Source organism: Egretta garzetta, unplaced genomic scaffold (genome assembly GCF_000687185.1).
Source record: "Egretta garzetta isolate BGI_Z169 unplaced genomic scaffold, ASM68718v1 scaffold329, whole genome shotgun sequence".
Lineage (NCBI taxonomy): Eukaryota > Metazoa > Chordata > Aves > Pelecaniformes > Ardeidae > Egretta > Egretta garzetta.
Window position 1 is genome coordinate 6,638,581 of NW_009269999.1, and position 18,079 is coordinate 6,656,659.

The window sequence follows — 18,079 nt, forward strand, 5'->3', positions numbered from 1 at the left end:
ACTCTTCTTGGTTCCATACTTTAAGTGTCTTTACAGATTTCTCTTTCTGGCTGTAATTCATGACAGCAGCAGGAAAATGTGTGTCTATCCCCTCCCAGCAGTTGACTTGCCACTGCTGCTGCTGTTTCCCCTCTACACTAGACACAGTCCATGATTTGCAAGCATAACATTCGTTCCCCTGGAAAAAAAACCATTCCAAACAGAAGGACTAAAATCTCAACTTGGGAATTAGCAGGTACATTTAAAGATCCCACCAACCCACCCCACCCCCCACCCCATACCTGCCTCAAAGGAAAAGAAAGCAGATACTGGTGTTCAAAAACAAGATGGCTTTATACAAGGCCTGCTTACCCCTTCCCCAAAAATACTTTCTAACAGCTTCTCACAAAGTCACTAATCAGTCAAGGAACTATCTGCTTCAAGAATAAATCAGCAGGCAAACTGGAAGAAAAGCATTCAGCCATGGAGCTGACAAAATTAGAACAGCCCCACCACAGGAGCTGTGCGCTGGAGCAACCACCGCTCACCAGGTCTGGGGGCCAAGGAGTGCCCACCCTCCCGCAGCCCTCCCCTCACGGAGGAGGTAGCAGAGGCCCCTGAGGCCACCCAAATCCAGGCTACAGCCACATGATGCAGATCAGCAGTTCCAGACAAGAGGATTTGTGTGTTTTTACAAGCATTGCACATCTGTCTGGAAACACGTCAGAGGGGACATTTCGCTTCAAGTGGAATTGAAAGTGCCCACTGAATCAGCGGAAGGTTTCCTGTTATGCTGTGAAGCACCCTTTAGGCCAGAAAATAAAGCTAAGGGTTACCAAGACTTCAATGGCTACTGTGCACGCTTCACATTTCACTCCTTTGGATAATTTAGAACCCATAAACCTAGTTCCCTGTCTAAGTAAGGCTTCCTTTAAAGACACCCTGCTGCTGACTGGGAAATGTGGGATGGATTCCACACCAAGGACCCCAACAAGACAGGGAAGGTTAAAGACCTTACAGTAAAGATGAGAATGAGAATTCCTTCGAATTTGAACTCAGGCAAACAGCAAATGTAAGCTTGTGATACACTAAAAAAAAAGCCGGCTCTATCGCTACAGCTGCCTCTGTCACCGCAGGCTGAAGCCAGGCCTTGGCCGGCCCTTGGCAGCCCTCTGCCGGGCCACCCGCAGCAGCACCATGGCCATCACCACTCCCAGGAAACGGGGAAAACAGAAAATCCCCATGGCTGGAGAGCGTTTTCATTCCAGGTGGCAGGAATTTTATTGAATTAAAGTTTATTAAGTTAAAATAAAATTTTACTAAATTAAAACTCATTATGGGCTGACACCAGCGGCTCACACCGCAGTGGTGACCGCAGAGAGGCCTGCTCAAACAACGCAGCACCCATTTGCCATTTACCGCTTCCAGATTTTGTCAGGAGTGTTTGAACCGCACAAGGCAGCTGAAGAAAATGCTTAAAAACGAACAGTCATGAATACAGTACCCAACTCAAAAGTTGCCAACGCCAGATCTGCACAAAAGCGGCTGAGGCCTGCCCCAGCTGAGTCCCTCAGGGCAGGCTGCTCTGGCTCCTCCCTGCCGTGCGCTTGGCAGTCGGCTTCTCAATTTAGTTTTAAATGCTTGTTTTTAATCGCACATGTCAGCATGCCGGGTGGTTAACTTACAATGTGTCACACAAAACAAGAACAAGCCTCCCAGTTAATCAAATACCAACAAAACATCTCATGTCATATTAATGATACTTGGATCGGAGCCAGGGGGAGTAAGTTTGAAAGCCAAGATCCCTCCGCTTTTCCTCATGATCTTAATTACTGCGCTACACTGACGTTGCTAGAAACACGAACATCTAAAGATGACCTCCTGTACGCTCTCACAAAGGGAGGTTTTTAACAATGCCTGTGGTTGCACCTCTCTTCCTTGCTAAAATAACAAGGAAGCCAGGAGAACCCCACAGCACATACTGGACCCAAAGCCTGGCCTAAGGGTTGCGCCCAGGCTCACATGCATGCTACAGGCTCTACTCAGCTGCACGACCCATCCTTCAATCTGCAGTCCGTGGGAACAACGTGAGCATTAACCCACTGGCTATGTCCACACTTTGTCCAGAAAGAGGTGCTCTCTCACTTTGGGTGCTCTGCTGCTTTTGTGCTAGGGCCGTGCTGTGGGGCAAGACTGATAACATGCAACCAGGGCTGAATGTAGGAACATCTCTTTCGGTAGCTGTGTGGGCACACGTTAAGCTTAAACCAATGACCAAGCTGTATTTTAATTACAGCTGGGTTCAGCTAATCACAACCTTTTATATGTCTGCAGATCTCACAGGAAACGGATTTATTTACATAATGTAAAGGAGATTTTTAGGCAATATTCAGACTTGGTAAGCGCATTTTTTCCCTTTTTCAACATAAAGGTACAAGGTCCATAGACTGGAAGAACTTACCCACTTCCGTGATTAAGTAAGTCAAATATTTTAAGCAAAAAACAGCCCTCAAGATGCTAGGAACAAAATACTGCAGTAATAGTAACAATAACATTCTCAAGCTATAAAAACACTAAACCAAACTTGCAGCCTCAATTTGCATTTCCCAGAGCAAGCCCTAACTTAAACATATTGTAATAACATTGTATTAAATCTTGGGGGTTTGTTCTTTGGCTTTCAGAGGGATGAGTGAGAGGTACGAGGCACTTCATACAATCACACTTTCCAGTACTGAATACATACACACGGCTGGCTTAACCAAAGAGGATGACTTCACATAAGTAGCTAGAATTATTCCAATTCTGTGTTCAAGAGATATAGAAACTCTCTAGGGGAAAACAAACTAAATCACAGCATCACAAAATAAAAAAAATAAAATCCAGAACACACCACCACCACCCACAAATTGCTGGAGAAGCCTGGGGTGGGAGGGAACAAAGGAAACAACCAACAATCTTTGACTCTGAACTTCTGCACAGGGCAGCACCTTTATTATTATTATTTTAATTGTACCTTTACAATAAAATATAAGTTCCAGAAAAGTAAAAACAGTAGAAGTCAACAACATTACCACTTTCTTTCTTAAGAGTCTTAAATGGATGAACAGCTAGACTGCAAACTGTTCATCTCCTGCCCACCTCTTGAACACCTCTCACTTACTCCAAAGATCAGGTCTCAGGTGCTAGAAAATAACATCTGTTATAGTTCAAGACTATAAATCTGTTCTTTCTACTGTAAGAAGGTTCCAAGACATTCTTTTAACAATCCCAGATCCTAAGACCCTCTCACAATCCACAGAAATACCATGGACAATTTTTTAGCGTTACTTGCAAACTGGATTTAATTATCTTGTGGGAAGAATATTTATATTATTTCTTTTTGGATATGAACTGAAAAAAACCATTAATTTTTCATAATACAAGACCGAAAAAATATAAAGCCACTTAAAATTTTTGCAGCAGGTATATCGCACTGCATGTTACATACTTTTGGCAAAAACTGAAAACAGTAGTTTGTTAGTGGTACAGAGAGGACATAATAAAGAAGAAAGGATTAAACATAAAATTTAGCCTTCGCTAAACTCTTTCTGACCAGGCAACTGTCAGCCAGACAGAAAGAGGACAGATCCCCTATAATATGCCAAAGAAGTGTACTACAAATGGCTTGAGAACCTTCCACATTAATAAGGAACACGCATTCGTCTTCACTGTGATCAGAAAATAAAATAAGAGACAGAGAATTCCACACACACATACTAGTGGCAAGACTGTTCTCTATGAAAATTACTCTAGAGTTCTACCCAATTCAAACTAGATTAAGATTTTCTTTTTCTAGAATACTATCCCAGAGGACAAGAAAATTGACACGAACCTGCTCACTTTTACAGCTCATCCTTAAGTTCTTAAAAAGCTTTGAAAAGAAACTGCTCTTCAGAATAAGATTGTTTTTGTGATCCAAAATGATCAGTCCAGGAGAGGCCAGACTGGTGCAATTGTGCAATCATACCGGCAATCAAAGTAGTGGCTCAAATTGTTCACAAACAGCTGAAATCAAGACAGGCAGCCGGGCTGAGACTACAGATGTATATGAAATGTTAACTGGGCATTTCACTCAGTTCTGAGGCAGAATTAACAGCCTCATGTACCGACCGACCTTATGATTTCATTGCCTGCCATAATACTCTGATAGTTTAGCAGTTTAAGATATCATCATTGTTAACACACTGATATACCGATCCAATTTCACTCCTGACCTGGATTTACTGCACTGCTTGTTCTTATTTAGTACTTGAGACTGTAGCTAGAAGTGAGTGAGACTTGCTTGCCTCTTTCTGTAGTCCTTTAGGAACAAATAAGAACTGCTTTCTTCTTCACCTTTAGAAGAGGACTGATAACTACAGGATCAAAAGATTTATTGGAAAACAACTGGCTGCATCTCTATGTTAATATCTTTGCCCCTCAAAATGAAAAATACATTGTAAAAGAATATACTCCTGCATTCTTAATTTCATGCGTCTCTAGTTAGTACACAAATGGTGACAGATGTCTGCCGCTTCAGCCAGGTAATAAGATACATTGCTTTCACTCATGAAACAGGTTTCTGTCAATCCTGCAGTTCAAAACTATTTGCTAGAATAAAACACATTCACTAGTAATTGATAAAGACATATCTTCTGACAGAGGCTTCCCACTGGCCCTTCACCCTGAAATGTCTTTACATTTGGATGATGCACATTACTTAGAGTTACTGTGCAGAGGCAAATGGTAAAACTATTGTTGCCCGATCCTCTATGCAAATGCGCTCAGGGAAAACCAGGTGGTTATTGACTCACTTCACAACATTATTGTATTAACAAGATCCACTGATAAGAGGTTTCCCACACTTAAGTTATGAGAACCTCTCTTCTGGAATCTACCAGGCACTTGGAGGCTATTTAGGCTGCCATTAACAGCATATGCTGTGCACACATACAACACTTAGTGACAGAATGATTTGCAGGGCATGGAGTAGGCTAGAGAAAAGGGATGCTGAACTGTCAAAGCAATATCTCATTATATCATATGAAAATCGTGAAGAGGAAAAGAATAGGGCAGAGGGAGAAGTGGAATAAAAACAATATAAATAGCTTTCATGGTGTGTCTAGGAGCCCACGTAACATAGCTGCTGAATGGAAGATGCCCGTTGTCAGTAGTATTACAGAAGGGTTGGGGGGGTGAAAGGGGTGGGTGGGGCAGGGAAGAGGTACACACAGATACTGGTTGAGTAGTATTCCCACTTCAGACTGATTGCTGGTTTCTCCCAAAGAAAAAAATTAAATAAAGCATGAGGAAGCCAATATAGGCGCTGGAGAATTTAAACAAAGAAGAATCTCAGCTTTTACTAAAACAATGATGATGATAAATTAAATAGAAACACAGTATTGGAACTTGGATAGATGTGAAAGTGTTTTACAACTCTACCAGAAATACTGAGGTAGACTTTGTGCGGAAGACTGAGCTGACACTCCAGGTCATTTCTTTTTGCAGAAACAGGAACTGTTTGGGCCAACAGAAGAGCATGGCTGCACAGAATCTGTGCCTTAAAAGCAGACAGATGATACTGAAATGTTGCTCTTCAGCCTCAGGCCATTTACAGAAGTAGCTCAGGAAATGTTTTTATAGATGAGAGGACACACCGGGTACATAAAGTCCCAGCTCCAAAGAACAGACAGCCTCGCTGCTAATTTCTTTCTCTGCTCTTTAAGAAACCTGCCTTTCTATTTGAAGTTACCTGACAAGTCCAATCACCATTTCGAAGACTCAAAAAAAAAAAAAAAGAAAAAGAGCCTTACAAGTTATATGTCAGGGAAAGTTTTATATTATTTATACATCATGATCACATTTTCTGTTTCAATTTTCAAGTATCTTCCACCTCTGAAAGCTTAAAAAGTTACAATTTGCTTTTTCACCATCCTCATTTATAAGTAAGAAGAGTCATTTCTGTTTCATACACAAAGAATGCTATGGTTCAAGGAAGGCCCAACTACTTGACTAGTGCCACAGAGTAAGTCAGCAGTAGAGCAAGGAATAGATGAGAGCTGTCCCAGTTCCCAGTCTTCTGCTTTAGTTGTAAGACCACAGAACTGCAGAGGTGAATGCACGCTGAGAACGTTGCCAACTGGCCATTACACAAAAAAAGCAGATCATTTCAAGAGCTCCTCTGTAGGGGGATTTGACTGTTGGACCTCATGAGGTAGCACGCTGAAGAGAGTGATTTGACTTGGGAAAACAGAAGAGGGCTTAGCAGATAGCATTGCTTTGCACTGCCAGCTTCACAGAACCTCTTGGAAGGTATTAATCTGGCAGACTGCATACGCACATACATATGCATGTATGTAACAGATGACACTAAGTGCCACAGGCAACTTAATAAAGTTACTTTATACCAGAAATAGCAACAGTTTTCAGTACAGAGCTTAACACTGAAACAGAGTTGCTATTAAATGCACCATTTTCCAAGGCGATTTCTCGTGTTTATTTGGAGACAAACACTCTAAATGTTACTTGCAACAAGAAGATGCAAAACACAGTGCAGCTCAAGTTTGCAGCATTTAAGTCTTAGTACGGTCCTTGCTGCAGCAAACATTTGGCCCAACAATAAAACTGTCTCTGATGGAGACTGCTCTCTGTAAAGAATACTTTAAGCAAACTAACTGGAAAAGTGCCATACATTCATCAAAACTGTATCTGTTTATCAGAATATACCTTTTCAAAGTACCTGTATCATGGACTTGAACTCAATGTCTTGCATCTCAGACGAGATGCCTAAACAGCTGTGTTCTTCTGGCACCTGCTGGCTTCAAGAAATTGCTGTGTTCTCATAACAGAATACCCTAACATTACCCCAGTATGAAGTTAAAAGTCTAATTAATTTCAGAAATTTCAAATGCATGGTAGTACCCCAATTGAAATGCAGTTGTGCTTTTTTTTTTTCCAGTTAGATCTGTACAGATAATACAACTAAATAAAATACTTGCATCCAAGGACAATCTTGAATGAGTGGTCCACAAAACTTTGGATCAGAGAATCCCAAACTATGGATAAGAAGTCCTAAAGCTTCCCACAGAAGTATGCAATATACTTTTATCTCGCAGAAGATATAAACCAGCAAAAAAGGCTCTATGCCTCCATGGAGACAGATTATAAGGCTCACACAAGATACTATGCTCTAAATTGGTGCAAATCATCTGATTTACAGTAACTATCCATGTGTGCTCTTTACCCACAGCAAGTGTAAAACAATTTGAATTAGGAATACCACAGTTATTTGGAAAGTAAATTTCTCAAGATTTGTTATATACGGTAGAGCTGCTAAGACCCATTGCTTTTAATAAAGCTTTACTCCACAAGGCCCAATCTGTCTGCAACAAAGAAGGAACATCTCTGCTAGCTCTGAAAACTGTGGAAGAGAGAGCAGATGGTTCAGACACAAGACTCACACTCACTGCCAAATTGGTCATAGTAGGTTGGCTGATAAAAATTTAATGCTTAATATTTAAAGATAATGGAACAAAGAACTGGTTTGTAAACTCCCAAGAGGAGCTACTGCTGTTAACTAATGATGCAGCTTTTCATACCACCTTGCACTAAGTTTTAGTATACTCAGTACTAGTTAGCAATGTAGGGCCGAAAGAAACTGCAGCCATATCCCAGTATCTACCAAGGATGCATTCCCAAAATGCGTAACATTTAGCAGTTTGATAGAGTAGAGCTACTTTTCCCATAAAAATGAGTGTAATAGACAGGGGATATATGCAGGAGCTTCAGAAGGAGACTTTAAACATACAGAGATAGTACGCGTGAGGCAGAGCATCACAGAATGGTTGAGATTGGGAGGGACCTCTGGAGAGCATCTGGTCCAACTGCCCTGCTCAAGCAAGATCACTTAGCACAGACTGCACAGGACCACATCCAGACAGCTTTTTAACATCTCCAAGGTGGGAGACTTCACAACCTCCCTGGGCAACCCATTCCAGCACTTGGTCACCCTCACAGTGAAAAAGTGTTTCCTTATTTTCAGTTGTGTTTCAGGTTGTGTCCACTGCCTCCTGTCCTGTCACTGGGCATCACTGAAAAGAGCCTGGCTCCATCTTCTGTACACCCTCCCTGCAGGTATTTGCATACACTGATAAGTTTCCCACAATCCTTCTGCAGGCTGAACAGTCCCAGCTCTCTCAGCCTTTCTCAAGGGAGATGTTCCAGTCCCTTAATTGTCCTGTGGCCCTTTGCTGGGCTCTTTCCAGTATGTCCATGTCTCTCTCATACTGTGGAGCCCAAAATTGGACACAGTACTTGAGATGTGGCGTTACCAGTGCTGAATAAAAGGGAAGGATCACTTCCCTCAATCTACCGGCAACAGGATGGAGAAGCAGGAATAAAGTCAGGGTCACCGTTTCATCAGATAGAAGAGAAAAAGATCCGAGTTGTCTAACAAAGGAGATGCTGCTGTTTCATAATTGATCATGTTGCAAAAGATTTTATCACCATCAGATTTCATTGCCATCACCTTCCTTGGGTAATTTAACGCAAGAGCACAGAAAAGCAAGGCAATGATAAAAATTAACAGTGTACTGTATTGAATGATCAGCAACAGAACCCTGAAACAGTGGATAAAGAAGCAACAGATACAGCAAGCTGTTGCAGCACTCGGGTAACTGAATCTAGTTCTCTTGCTACAATCAGACTAATATTTAACAGCAAACATCCGTGACCACATAGAATCTACCTGAAAGTAGCTCAGTGCCCGAGCATGTGGCCACACAGATCAGCAGCGCTGAATCCTTGCAAAGAGGAAAGCGCTTCATACCGTTTAAAACGGACTCAAGCCTTCTCCAGAGCTCACTGCCCTTCACTGTTGGGTGACGGTAACTCTGCCACACACAGAGCCTTCCCTGTGAAGTGTTAAGCACCCTAGGCTGAACAGCACTCCAAATGGCAATTACTACTGCTCCCCCACTCTTGCCTTTTAGCTGGGGGAGGTGGGGGGGAGGAATTATGCTAACAAGATGTCCTGATTTTGGCTGAGATAGTTAATTTTCTTCATAGTAGCTTGCATAGTGCTGTGGTTTGGATTTAGCATGAGAAGAATGTTGATAGCAGCAACTAAAAACATCAGTGTGTTAAGTAGTGCCTAGACTGGTCAAGGTCTTTTTCCAGCTTCCCCTGCTCTGCCAGGTGCACAAGAAGCTGGGAGGGGGCACAGCCAGGAGAGCTGACCCCAGCTGGCCAAAGGGCGACTCCAGACCATGTGACATCATGCTCGGGGGGAGTTAGTTTGGGGGGGATAACAATCGCTGCTCGGGGCAGGCGGGGCATCAGTCACCGGGTGATGAGCAACTGCACTGTGCATCACTTGTTTTGTATATTCTGCATATTCTCTTACCATTATTATTGTTGTTATTCTTCCCGTCTGCTGTTTCATTAAACTGTCTTTATCTCAACCCACAGGTTTTACTTTTTTCCCCTGATTCTCCCCCCCATCCCCCTGAGGGGGGGGGAGCAAGTGAGCAAGCGGCTGTGTGGTGTTCAGCTGCCTGCCAGGTTAAACCACAACACAAGTTCGAAGAGAAAGGAAAGATGAAGGGGGAATAAAGAATAAAACGTGAATTGGGCAGACGGATCACGAAGTCAAGGGTAAGAGATCATCAGGCGCCAAACAGCCCTCCTGCGGCAGAACGCAAAGCTGCCCTTGTAACACCACACGGCAGCTTTCGGGAAAGGCGTTCAGAGGTTCCAGCACCCCTTCTTGCTCGCGGGGGTGCGGGGGGGAGATGTCCCAAGCTTCGGGCGGCCGGAAGCGATGTCACGATAACACATCTTCATTATAAAATAAAAAGCCCTTTTTTGACATCTAGTATCACTTACAGCATCTTGTGCCAGCTGTATTTTTTACTCCACTGACTTATTTTAATAGCAAAAAAGTTAACTTCGACAAAAGAGGAGATAAAATGGATTCAGGTTACACACAAATACCAAGCCTCCGGCTGTCACCTTTCAGGGATTTCCTGGTTCATCTCCTTTTTAAACCATAAAACTTCCTCTTGTCTCAAATCCCGCCAGGCCGCCACGCAGCACCACGAAGCGGCGTTTGCTCCGCTATCCCACTTGCTACCCACGCACGCGCTTACCCGAGACACTTACGTACACGATGGACCTGTAAAATCGTCCCATTGTTTGTAGAATACCGTACTGCAACACTGTTCAGAAACATGACAATCCCTGAAGGGTAACCTCTTATTTTACTGCAATATTTATATAGCGCAGTGCTTCTAGTTCCCTTCCTTTCAGGAGAGGAGTAAATACGCAGTGCAAACTAGAAAACAAAGTCACTATGATGCAATCTGGTGAAATATCGGATTGCGCTGGAAGGACACGGACTCTGGAGAGCTTTCCATCCCTTCTGCGCTCATTACCAGAAGGCAAGCAGACACAGCCTCCAATTCATAGATCCCACGAAACAAGCGTGCAGCAGTCGTGACAACATGGCTTACTTATTTATTGCAAAGCATTCGATTTAACTAGGAAAGCACTATCAGAAGAAACCAGGAATCAGTAGAAGAGCAACAAAAGAAGATAGTGCTTAATGGCATTTAACATTAAAAGAACTTCAGAGATTTCTCTCTTTCATGGGGTATTTGTAATCACCCCTGCAACTACATGATCTTCACAGTAACTCTGGTTAGTCTACGTCGGTAGACAGCAGCGTCCAAGCAAGACTCCGGTTCCTCAGCTCCACTAACACACAGAGCCAGCTATAATTTCAGCATAATCCTGATGGCTCTCTTTCAGGAGCTATTCTTCTACCTCTTCTCCCAAGCAGTCTCTCATTTCAGTTGTGCTCTGAACATCCCTCTTATTTTGCTACTCTTATCGTCATTGTAAATTTTAAAAAGTACATACTGAGCTCAGACGTTAAAAGAACTCACAGTATCTACTGCACCACTGCTTAACCAAATCAGCTCAACTGTTATGGTTCTTTTTTCTCACCCTAGCAGAGTGGGCATATCCAGAGCACATACTGCTCCCAGACCACCCAACAAGTCACAGAAGTGGAATATTAATACTGACATTTTTCATCATCATTCAAACCAGCAGGGTTGCAGGCAGAAGCAATCACTTTCAATTACAAAAACCTGGTTTGCAAAAATACTTCACCACATAAAAAAAACCAAAACAAAAACCCTTCTGATTAGACACTTCAAAAGCCATGGTCCAAAGTCTAAGACTATTCCTGATAAACTGATGAGACAAGATCATCTCCTGTGTTTTACATCTCAGGATATGGTCTCTAGGCTCATATAATCATCAGCTCAGGCCAGTGACCAGAATTCTTACTTCAACAGTGCACTGTTATCACATGCTGACTTGGCATTACTTACAAAGAAAAGGGGGGGGGGGAAACTATCAATCAAGATTATATCCTCTGTTTGTATATATAGTAATCACAACATCTTCCACATTTATTTCCTTTAGAGGAGGAATTTTTTGCTTTAGGAGTATTATATACATTTGCTATAGGAGGAAATATTTGTTTTATAGGAGTTGCGAAAAGAAACGTGCCTTTCACTTACCTCTGTATAGTGTAATTGCCAACACACAGTATATGAAATGGCAGAACAAGAAATTAAACTTAATGAGAAAACTGTAACAGAATGCTCAACAAGAAGGAATGGAGCAGCCAATTCCTAAAACCATCTACTTGGTTCATATTCCCTTTAAGAGTGGTTGTCAGTATAAATGCTGTATCAGCACCTTACTCCCTTAAAGGAAAAATATAAAACACATTTATGTTTCCCAGAGACATGTCATGGTATTTTAACAGTAAGTTGCTAATAAGGATCCCAGCACTCTCTGCGTTGTTTAAGCTGTCCACAATGATTATGAGCGATTGTGTTTTAAAAGTCACTGAAATGGAGACAAAGCTCAAAACGTTATCATCGCTTGCGGCAATGTTAGCAGCTTCTATTCAACAGAGCAACAGCTATTTTGTTGCATATATATGTCTGCCACATTTACACAGTGGGAAAAATCCGTTCCCTGTATAAATCCAGGGCATGTCATTGCAAACAAGGTTTTTAATTAAAATTGGCATTTTTGAGCCTCCTACTGACTGACAGTGTCTCACTGCCTCCTCCTCAGATGGCTAAACTGGCTTCCAAGAGAGATGGCGGAAAGAAACAGAATCACTAGAATTCCTAACTTCGACAAGTCTCTGCTGGGGACAATTTCAATAGCAGGATGCTGCAGAGAGGGGTAAGGAAAAAACAGATGACTACTTAGGAGGCATTCCCTAATGAAGGCTCAAAACATCACAAACAAGACAGTAGAGGAGGCATTATATTCGTAAGCCTACAGGCAGGATGATCAAGCAGGCCAATTTTAATCAGAAGCCATATTGTTAAAGGGAATGCAGAATAATGTCCGCACCTCAGTGGGTGCAGCTTTCTTTGAATGCAAAAGGCTAGACCTCTGGCTGGGAGGTTAGCTCAGCTGTCAGCATTGACAAAACCTTACCCCTCTCAGAAAATAGGCAGAGGCAGGCGCTCAGGTCAGATAGACAGATAAATAAATAAGACTTCCTTGGCCAGGACATTTTCCCCAATTTAATGCAAAGAGTTTATATTGACCACTAGTACTGTACCTTCAGGAGGCTCTTCCCGCAGATGAGGCGGCAGTTCTTCACTTGTCTCAGCTTCATCTTCCACCATCTGTGTTTCTAAGCTAGGTCCCTGCAGAACATAACAGCAAGAGGAGGTAAGTTGGAGAAAGTTCAGAAAGGAACCACAGAAATAATTACAGGATTAGATAATATGCGAGACAGTAAGGACAAGAAGCTTGTTTTAGCTGATGAAAAAGCAAGCTGCTGGGAGGGGGGGGAGGGGGAAAGACTCCTCAAGCTAGTAAGCGAAGTTACAAGGGTCTGAGTAGACTAAAAACCAGGAACTGAACGGTGAAGCACAATTTCTAAATTACTATTTCTAAACCACACAATACAATAATAAATTCAAATCCCCATTTACCGAGGGTGGCAGCAGATTCACCATCACTTGGAATTTTCAGGAAAAAAAATCCCATCTTTGATTTGTCTTACCAAGACTAGATTCTGAAATGTCTGTGGCCTGTTCAATACAGAAGGACATCAATATGGGTTATACAAATGGTCCCACACCTCATTTTTCAAAGGAAGATAAAGCAAACTTGTTTACAATCTTCTAACACATCCAGGTCTACTGACCACGTAGCTTTCCCCTACGTGCCCCTATGCATGCATTTGTGCCTGCATGTGTAACATGCTAAGCTAACCACTCCTGAAAAGCCACCACATTGCTCTCCGAAGTTTTGCATTTCCAGTTTCCAGACTTCAGGATCTTGGAAAGAGCCTGCAATGTTGCCGATGGAAGGATACAAGCAGGGTTACCAGATTTGTAGGCCTAGGAGAACATTCCCTTGTATTTAAGGCTGCTGAACTCAAGCTGCACACTCAGTATTTTCATGACTTGTGGAGCTATAAAAGTGCAGTCACTTTTTCAGTTTCAAACTACCAAAGAAAAAAACCCAACACTGGTCTTCCCCCCCCCCCCCCTTTTTTTTAAAGTAATTGCAGAGTAAACACTAGGCATAGCTACAGAGCTCCTTAAAAAAACCCTACCCAATTCACTTCTTTTGGAATGCTACTACAGTCAAGAGTGAAATCAGAAGCTTAACAGTCATTAGGAAACGAGGCTTTGAGGCTTCAGTGCACTTTGAAAACACAAATGGGTTTTTAGTCTCAACTATCTGAAAATGTGTATTAACATAGGCAGCTGGAAGGTTACAGAAGCCAGCTTAAACACTGGTACATCAACAGCTTGCAAGATTTTATTATTTGAACTCAGGAAGAAAAAGGGCTCATAGAATTAAAGCTGCAGCATTTTTCATACTTTCCAAGCCCTGTGACTGCAAGGTTGCCCCCAACAGCATTGCATACTTTCTGTCTCCTCATTTTGCACATTACAAAAGACTAACACCCTTTTAAAATTTCTTCCTTTGCACAAGTGCCTTACATTTTCATCCATTCCCCATTTTTTCAACAAAATGGATGCGAAAACAAAGAGTACCAGCACACTGTTTTCAAGAGTCTGATAGCAGGGAAAACCAGACCACCCAGTTGAAGTGTGAAAGTCTACCGTGTCAGTGCCACCGTTGCAACCTTGATTTCTGCCATCCATGACTATGCAAGCTTTACCTAAGCTATTGAGCTATTTCTCCTCATTTAAAAACACCTGGTATCAATACTGCCCAGCTTTGGTCAATGAACAGTTCAAACATTAAGTTATGTCTTGTAGTAGCTATCATGGAAAAGACTAAAAAATATTTTTGCCACAGGGTACAGATGAGAAAGTAGTAAGCTGCCTGACTTAGCCCCATTAAAAATCAAACCCAGGAGAGAGTTATCAACACTGAGGTCTAACCATCGCCTCACCTCACCTAAATAACGTGATCTAGATTTTAAGAATGCACAAACAATTCTTGCATAGGAACAACAAATTGACTACAGAGTATGTAAGTTTCTACATCAACCACAGGCAGTATATTTATATACATTTCTTTCCTACCCCTTAATGCTCCAGAGAGAGAAAGGAGAAGATGAGGCTACATTAGTATACCAAGTCAGAGCATTTCATAGACAAGATGTAGATATGTAGGACATGAGGTGCCTGGCAAACATTCTTAACCACAACTATAAGAACTCCTAAACTCAAAGTGGTCTCAAATCCATTGCCTGTACTTTCCCATTTGCAACACCAAAATTATTTTAATAATAAGAATAAAAATAAAAGGTAACAAAACCATCTGCACAAGGCAAAGCTTAAGTCCTTACTAACTATATGATGCCCAAGGAGACAACCCAACTTCCAGGGACTAAGGAAAAGGCAGTAAGAAAAACATTCTCTTTCCTTCTTCAAAACAGTCAGTAGTCTCACTTTGCTACCATAAGACAAACCTGCCCAGCTTCTCCCGACAACAATCCATGATAGTGATGCTCCTTTGGGTGACAGTTGTTGTCATCTACATAAATACAAAGAGGATGCAAAATGCTATCAAAAGTGAGTGGCAGCATTATGGGGTTTTGCCCTTATGCATGAACTCAGTAGCAATACAACTCTCCAGCACGGTGGTTATCGTTGACAATACTTGAAATTAAGGTTTCTCTTAGCTGAAGGTCAACCTTAGCCCCAAGCTAGTATTAACAAATCCAGCTGTAAGGAAAACCAAGTTCACTACAGACCACTGTGAAGGCTGTGGCTGAGATGCTGTTTGCCATCACCTACTTCCCTCCAATTCAAAACTTTTAACATTTGCTACTGGAATCCCACAGAAGAAAAATACACAATCCAAGATTACTACTTTTACAGAACTTTATTACTACCTAACAGAAACAATCAGAATTTCTGAAGATTTTTTTTTTCCACTACTCAAAACAAATTAATCACAACACAGCATATTTTGAACTGTATTTGGTATGCATTTCCTTTTTTTTTTCTTGAGAATCTTCCCCCAAAAACACTGAAAAAAACCTGATTTACAATTTTTTTTATTTCAAAATTTGCTGTTAAAAATTGATAACACACTTAACTTTTCCAAGAATTGTTTTGCAAGAAACCTCGAAATCTTGAGGTTTCCTAGTTCCTACGATGAAGTTAGAAATGTTTCCTATAGAACAACCCAAGTTCTTATCTCGATGGTATCACTCTATCATCACCTATAATAGAGGGAGCCTCTAGAAGTAGTTTTGTAAAAATCTGTGTCTATCAGATTCAGTGTATCAGTTTAGTCATTGAGACCAGTGAATAAGTGTGCACAGTGTTGGTACTGAATTTCACCAATTAAAATGTAAAACAGTTAACAGTAGATGAGATCCTAGGTTCTCGTATCCCTACCTACGAGTAACACTTAAGGCTCAAATACTGACAGATGTTATTAACAGGATTACAAAGTCTCTTTACAATGGCTTTGTGTCTTAGATTAGCACGTCCCTTTCTTCTTTTAGTTACACCTGCTGAGTTCAATTCACCAGATGTACTGCAAGCTTGGTAATCAATACCTAAGATATCCACAGTTCTGGCAGCACAGTAATCTACAGCAATCCGAAATTCCAGGAAATTGACTTCTAAGAAGATTTATAACTAAGTTAAAGTTGTTGGCCTTGACTTTTTTTTTTTTTTTAACAGTGTTATTTCAAGAATGAGGCATGAGTTACATTTGTTTTTTCATTCCTAAGGTTCCTTAACAGACAAATAGGGGAACGGGATGCACACAACTGTATAAAGTTAATGGCTTGCAGAAAAGCAGCCATGCAGTGTCCAGCAATTCTATAATAATCCTTGTGAGCTGCAGCCACAGCAGCAGTAATGCACACAGATGCTCCTTTGGCTTTGATGCTCCCTCTAGGAGCACCTGGGATGCAGGAAGAGGTATCAACAGTTCAGAAACACTAGTAGATTATTAACTGTACAATATTCTTTCAGTTCTTTAGGGTTTATATAGCCTTTTTAATTGAGAATGTGATTCCATTCCTCACTAGAGCCATCGGGGATTTAAACAGGTATTATTACAGGAATAGTTAGGATATGGTGCGGAGCCTAGGAACATATAACCAAGAAAAACCTCTTGGCTCTCCAGAGATGGTCCCTGCTCTCACAAGCAAGCACACTGCACAATTCCTTTCAGCAACTGATGAGTTTCTGACTATGAGCACTATGAAGATTTAGTGGCAATTTTTATACATCATATTTTAAAACAAGATCTAAGCTGATCAGAAACAAGAGCATTCAAGCAGAGGCAATAAACTGCCCTTCCAAACTGAAGTTGTCCCCTCACTACAAGAGGTTGCATTGCTGGAACGTGTCCAGAAGAGAGCAACAAAGCTGGTGAGAGGTCTGGAGCAAAAGTCTGATGAGGAGCGGCTGAGGGAACTGGTGTTTGTTGAGCCTGGAGAAGAGGAGGCTGAGGGGAGACCTTATCGCCCTCTACAACTCCCTGACAGGAGGCTGTAGCGAGGTGGGCATCGCTCTCTTCTCCCTGGTAACGGTCAACAGGGCAAGGGGAAATGGCCTCAAGTTGCACCAGGGCAGGATTAGGTTGGACATTACGAAAAATTTCTTCACTGAAAGTGTTATCAAGCATTGGAATGGGCTGCCCAGGGAAGCTGTTGAGTCCCCATCCCTGGAGGTATTTAAAAGATGGGCAGACGAGGTGCTTAGGGACATGGTTGGGTGATGGGATGGCAGGGTTAGGTTAACGGTTGGACTTGATGCTCTTAAAGGTCTTTTCCAACCTAAACAATTCTATGATTCTAAGTTACCCTGTCCCTCCCAACAGCTTCAATAAACTACATAGAAAATGAAAATCTTTGTATAAATGCAGCAAATTATAAAGATCAAGAGAAAAAACCTGCAGGGATTCTCACAGAAACTGTCCGAGGAACATATTATCCTATGTTCTGATCACACTGTATGACTGCTGACCTTACAGTGCAGTTTAACTCAAGTATTCAGGGCTGCTGTGACCCAGTAAATTAGTGTTCATTTGCTGTCTTATACTGTGTTTCACAGAAAGTTATGTATTTATGGATGAAGAGGACTTCCAGTACTGAATTACATGACAAATCACCTACAAGCTTCTCAGACAACATGTCGTGCTCTTCCATGCGATGCAACTTTTGAGAATAACTTTGACCAGAACTTCAGCTCATATTTTCAGTATATTTAAAGGCTGTATATTTTACACGTGCTGTGATAAATCCATGCATGACAGAAGAAGGTTCCTATCCAGCGAGGGTCAGTATTTTCCACATGGTACTGAGTTATGTTTAAGACACTGAAACTAAGAGCTGCATTTATCACTGCATTTGTATTAACAAATTATTTCAGCATGGTTAATCATAAAAACAGCCTTTACTATCTCAGTCTCAGCAGAGTATCAAGTACTCAAAAAACCCACATAGTTCAGGAGCAATCCCAACACCAGGCAACCCTTATCAGCCCATTTTGCATGTAAGTCAACAGCAACACAAGACTGT

The 18,079-nt window shown here is 41.7% G+C and overlaps 1 protein-coding gene across 1 annotated transcript in view; it reads right to left on the reverse strand.

Moving 5' to 3' along the window:
* LOC104134087 (transmembrane protein 263) overlaps positions 1-13,061 on the reverse strand; it is a 195,362-nt gene extending 182,301 nt beyond the window's left edge. Inside the window, exons 1-2 of the mRNA XM_009647602.1 lie at positions 13,038-13,061; positions 12,659-12,746 (exon numbers count right to left, since the gene is read on the reverse strand). Coding sequence (XP_009645897.1) covers positions 12,659-12,746; positions 13,038-13,061 — 112 coding nt within the window. The remainder of the gene's footprint in view (positions 1-12,658; positions 12,747-13,037) is intronic.
* Positions 13,062-18,079: the final 5,018 nt, after the last annotated feature.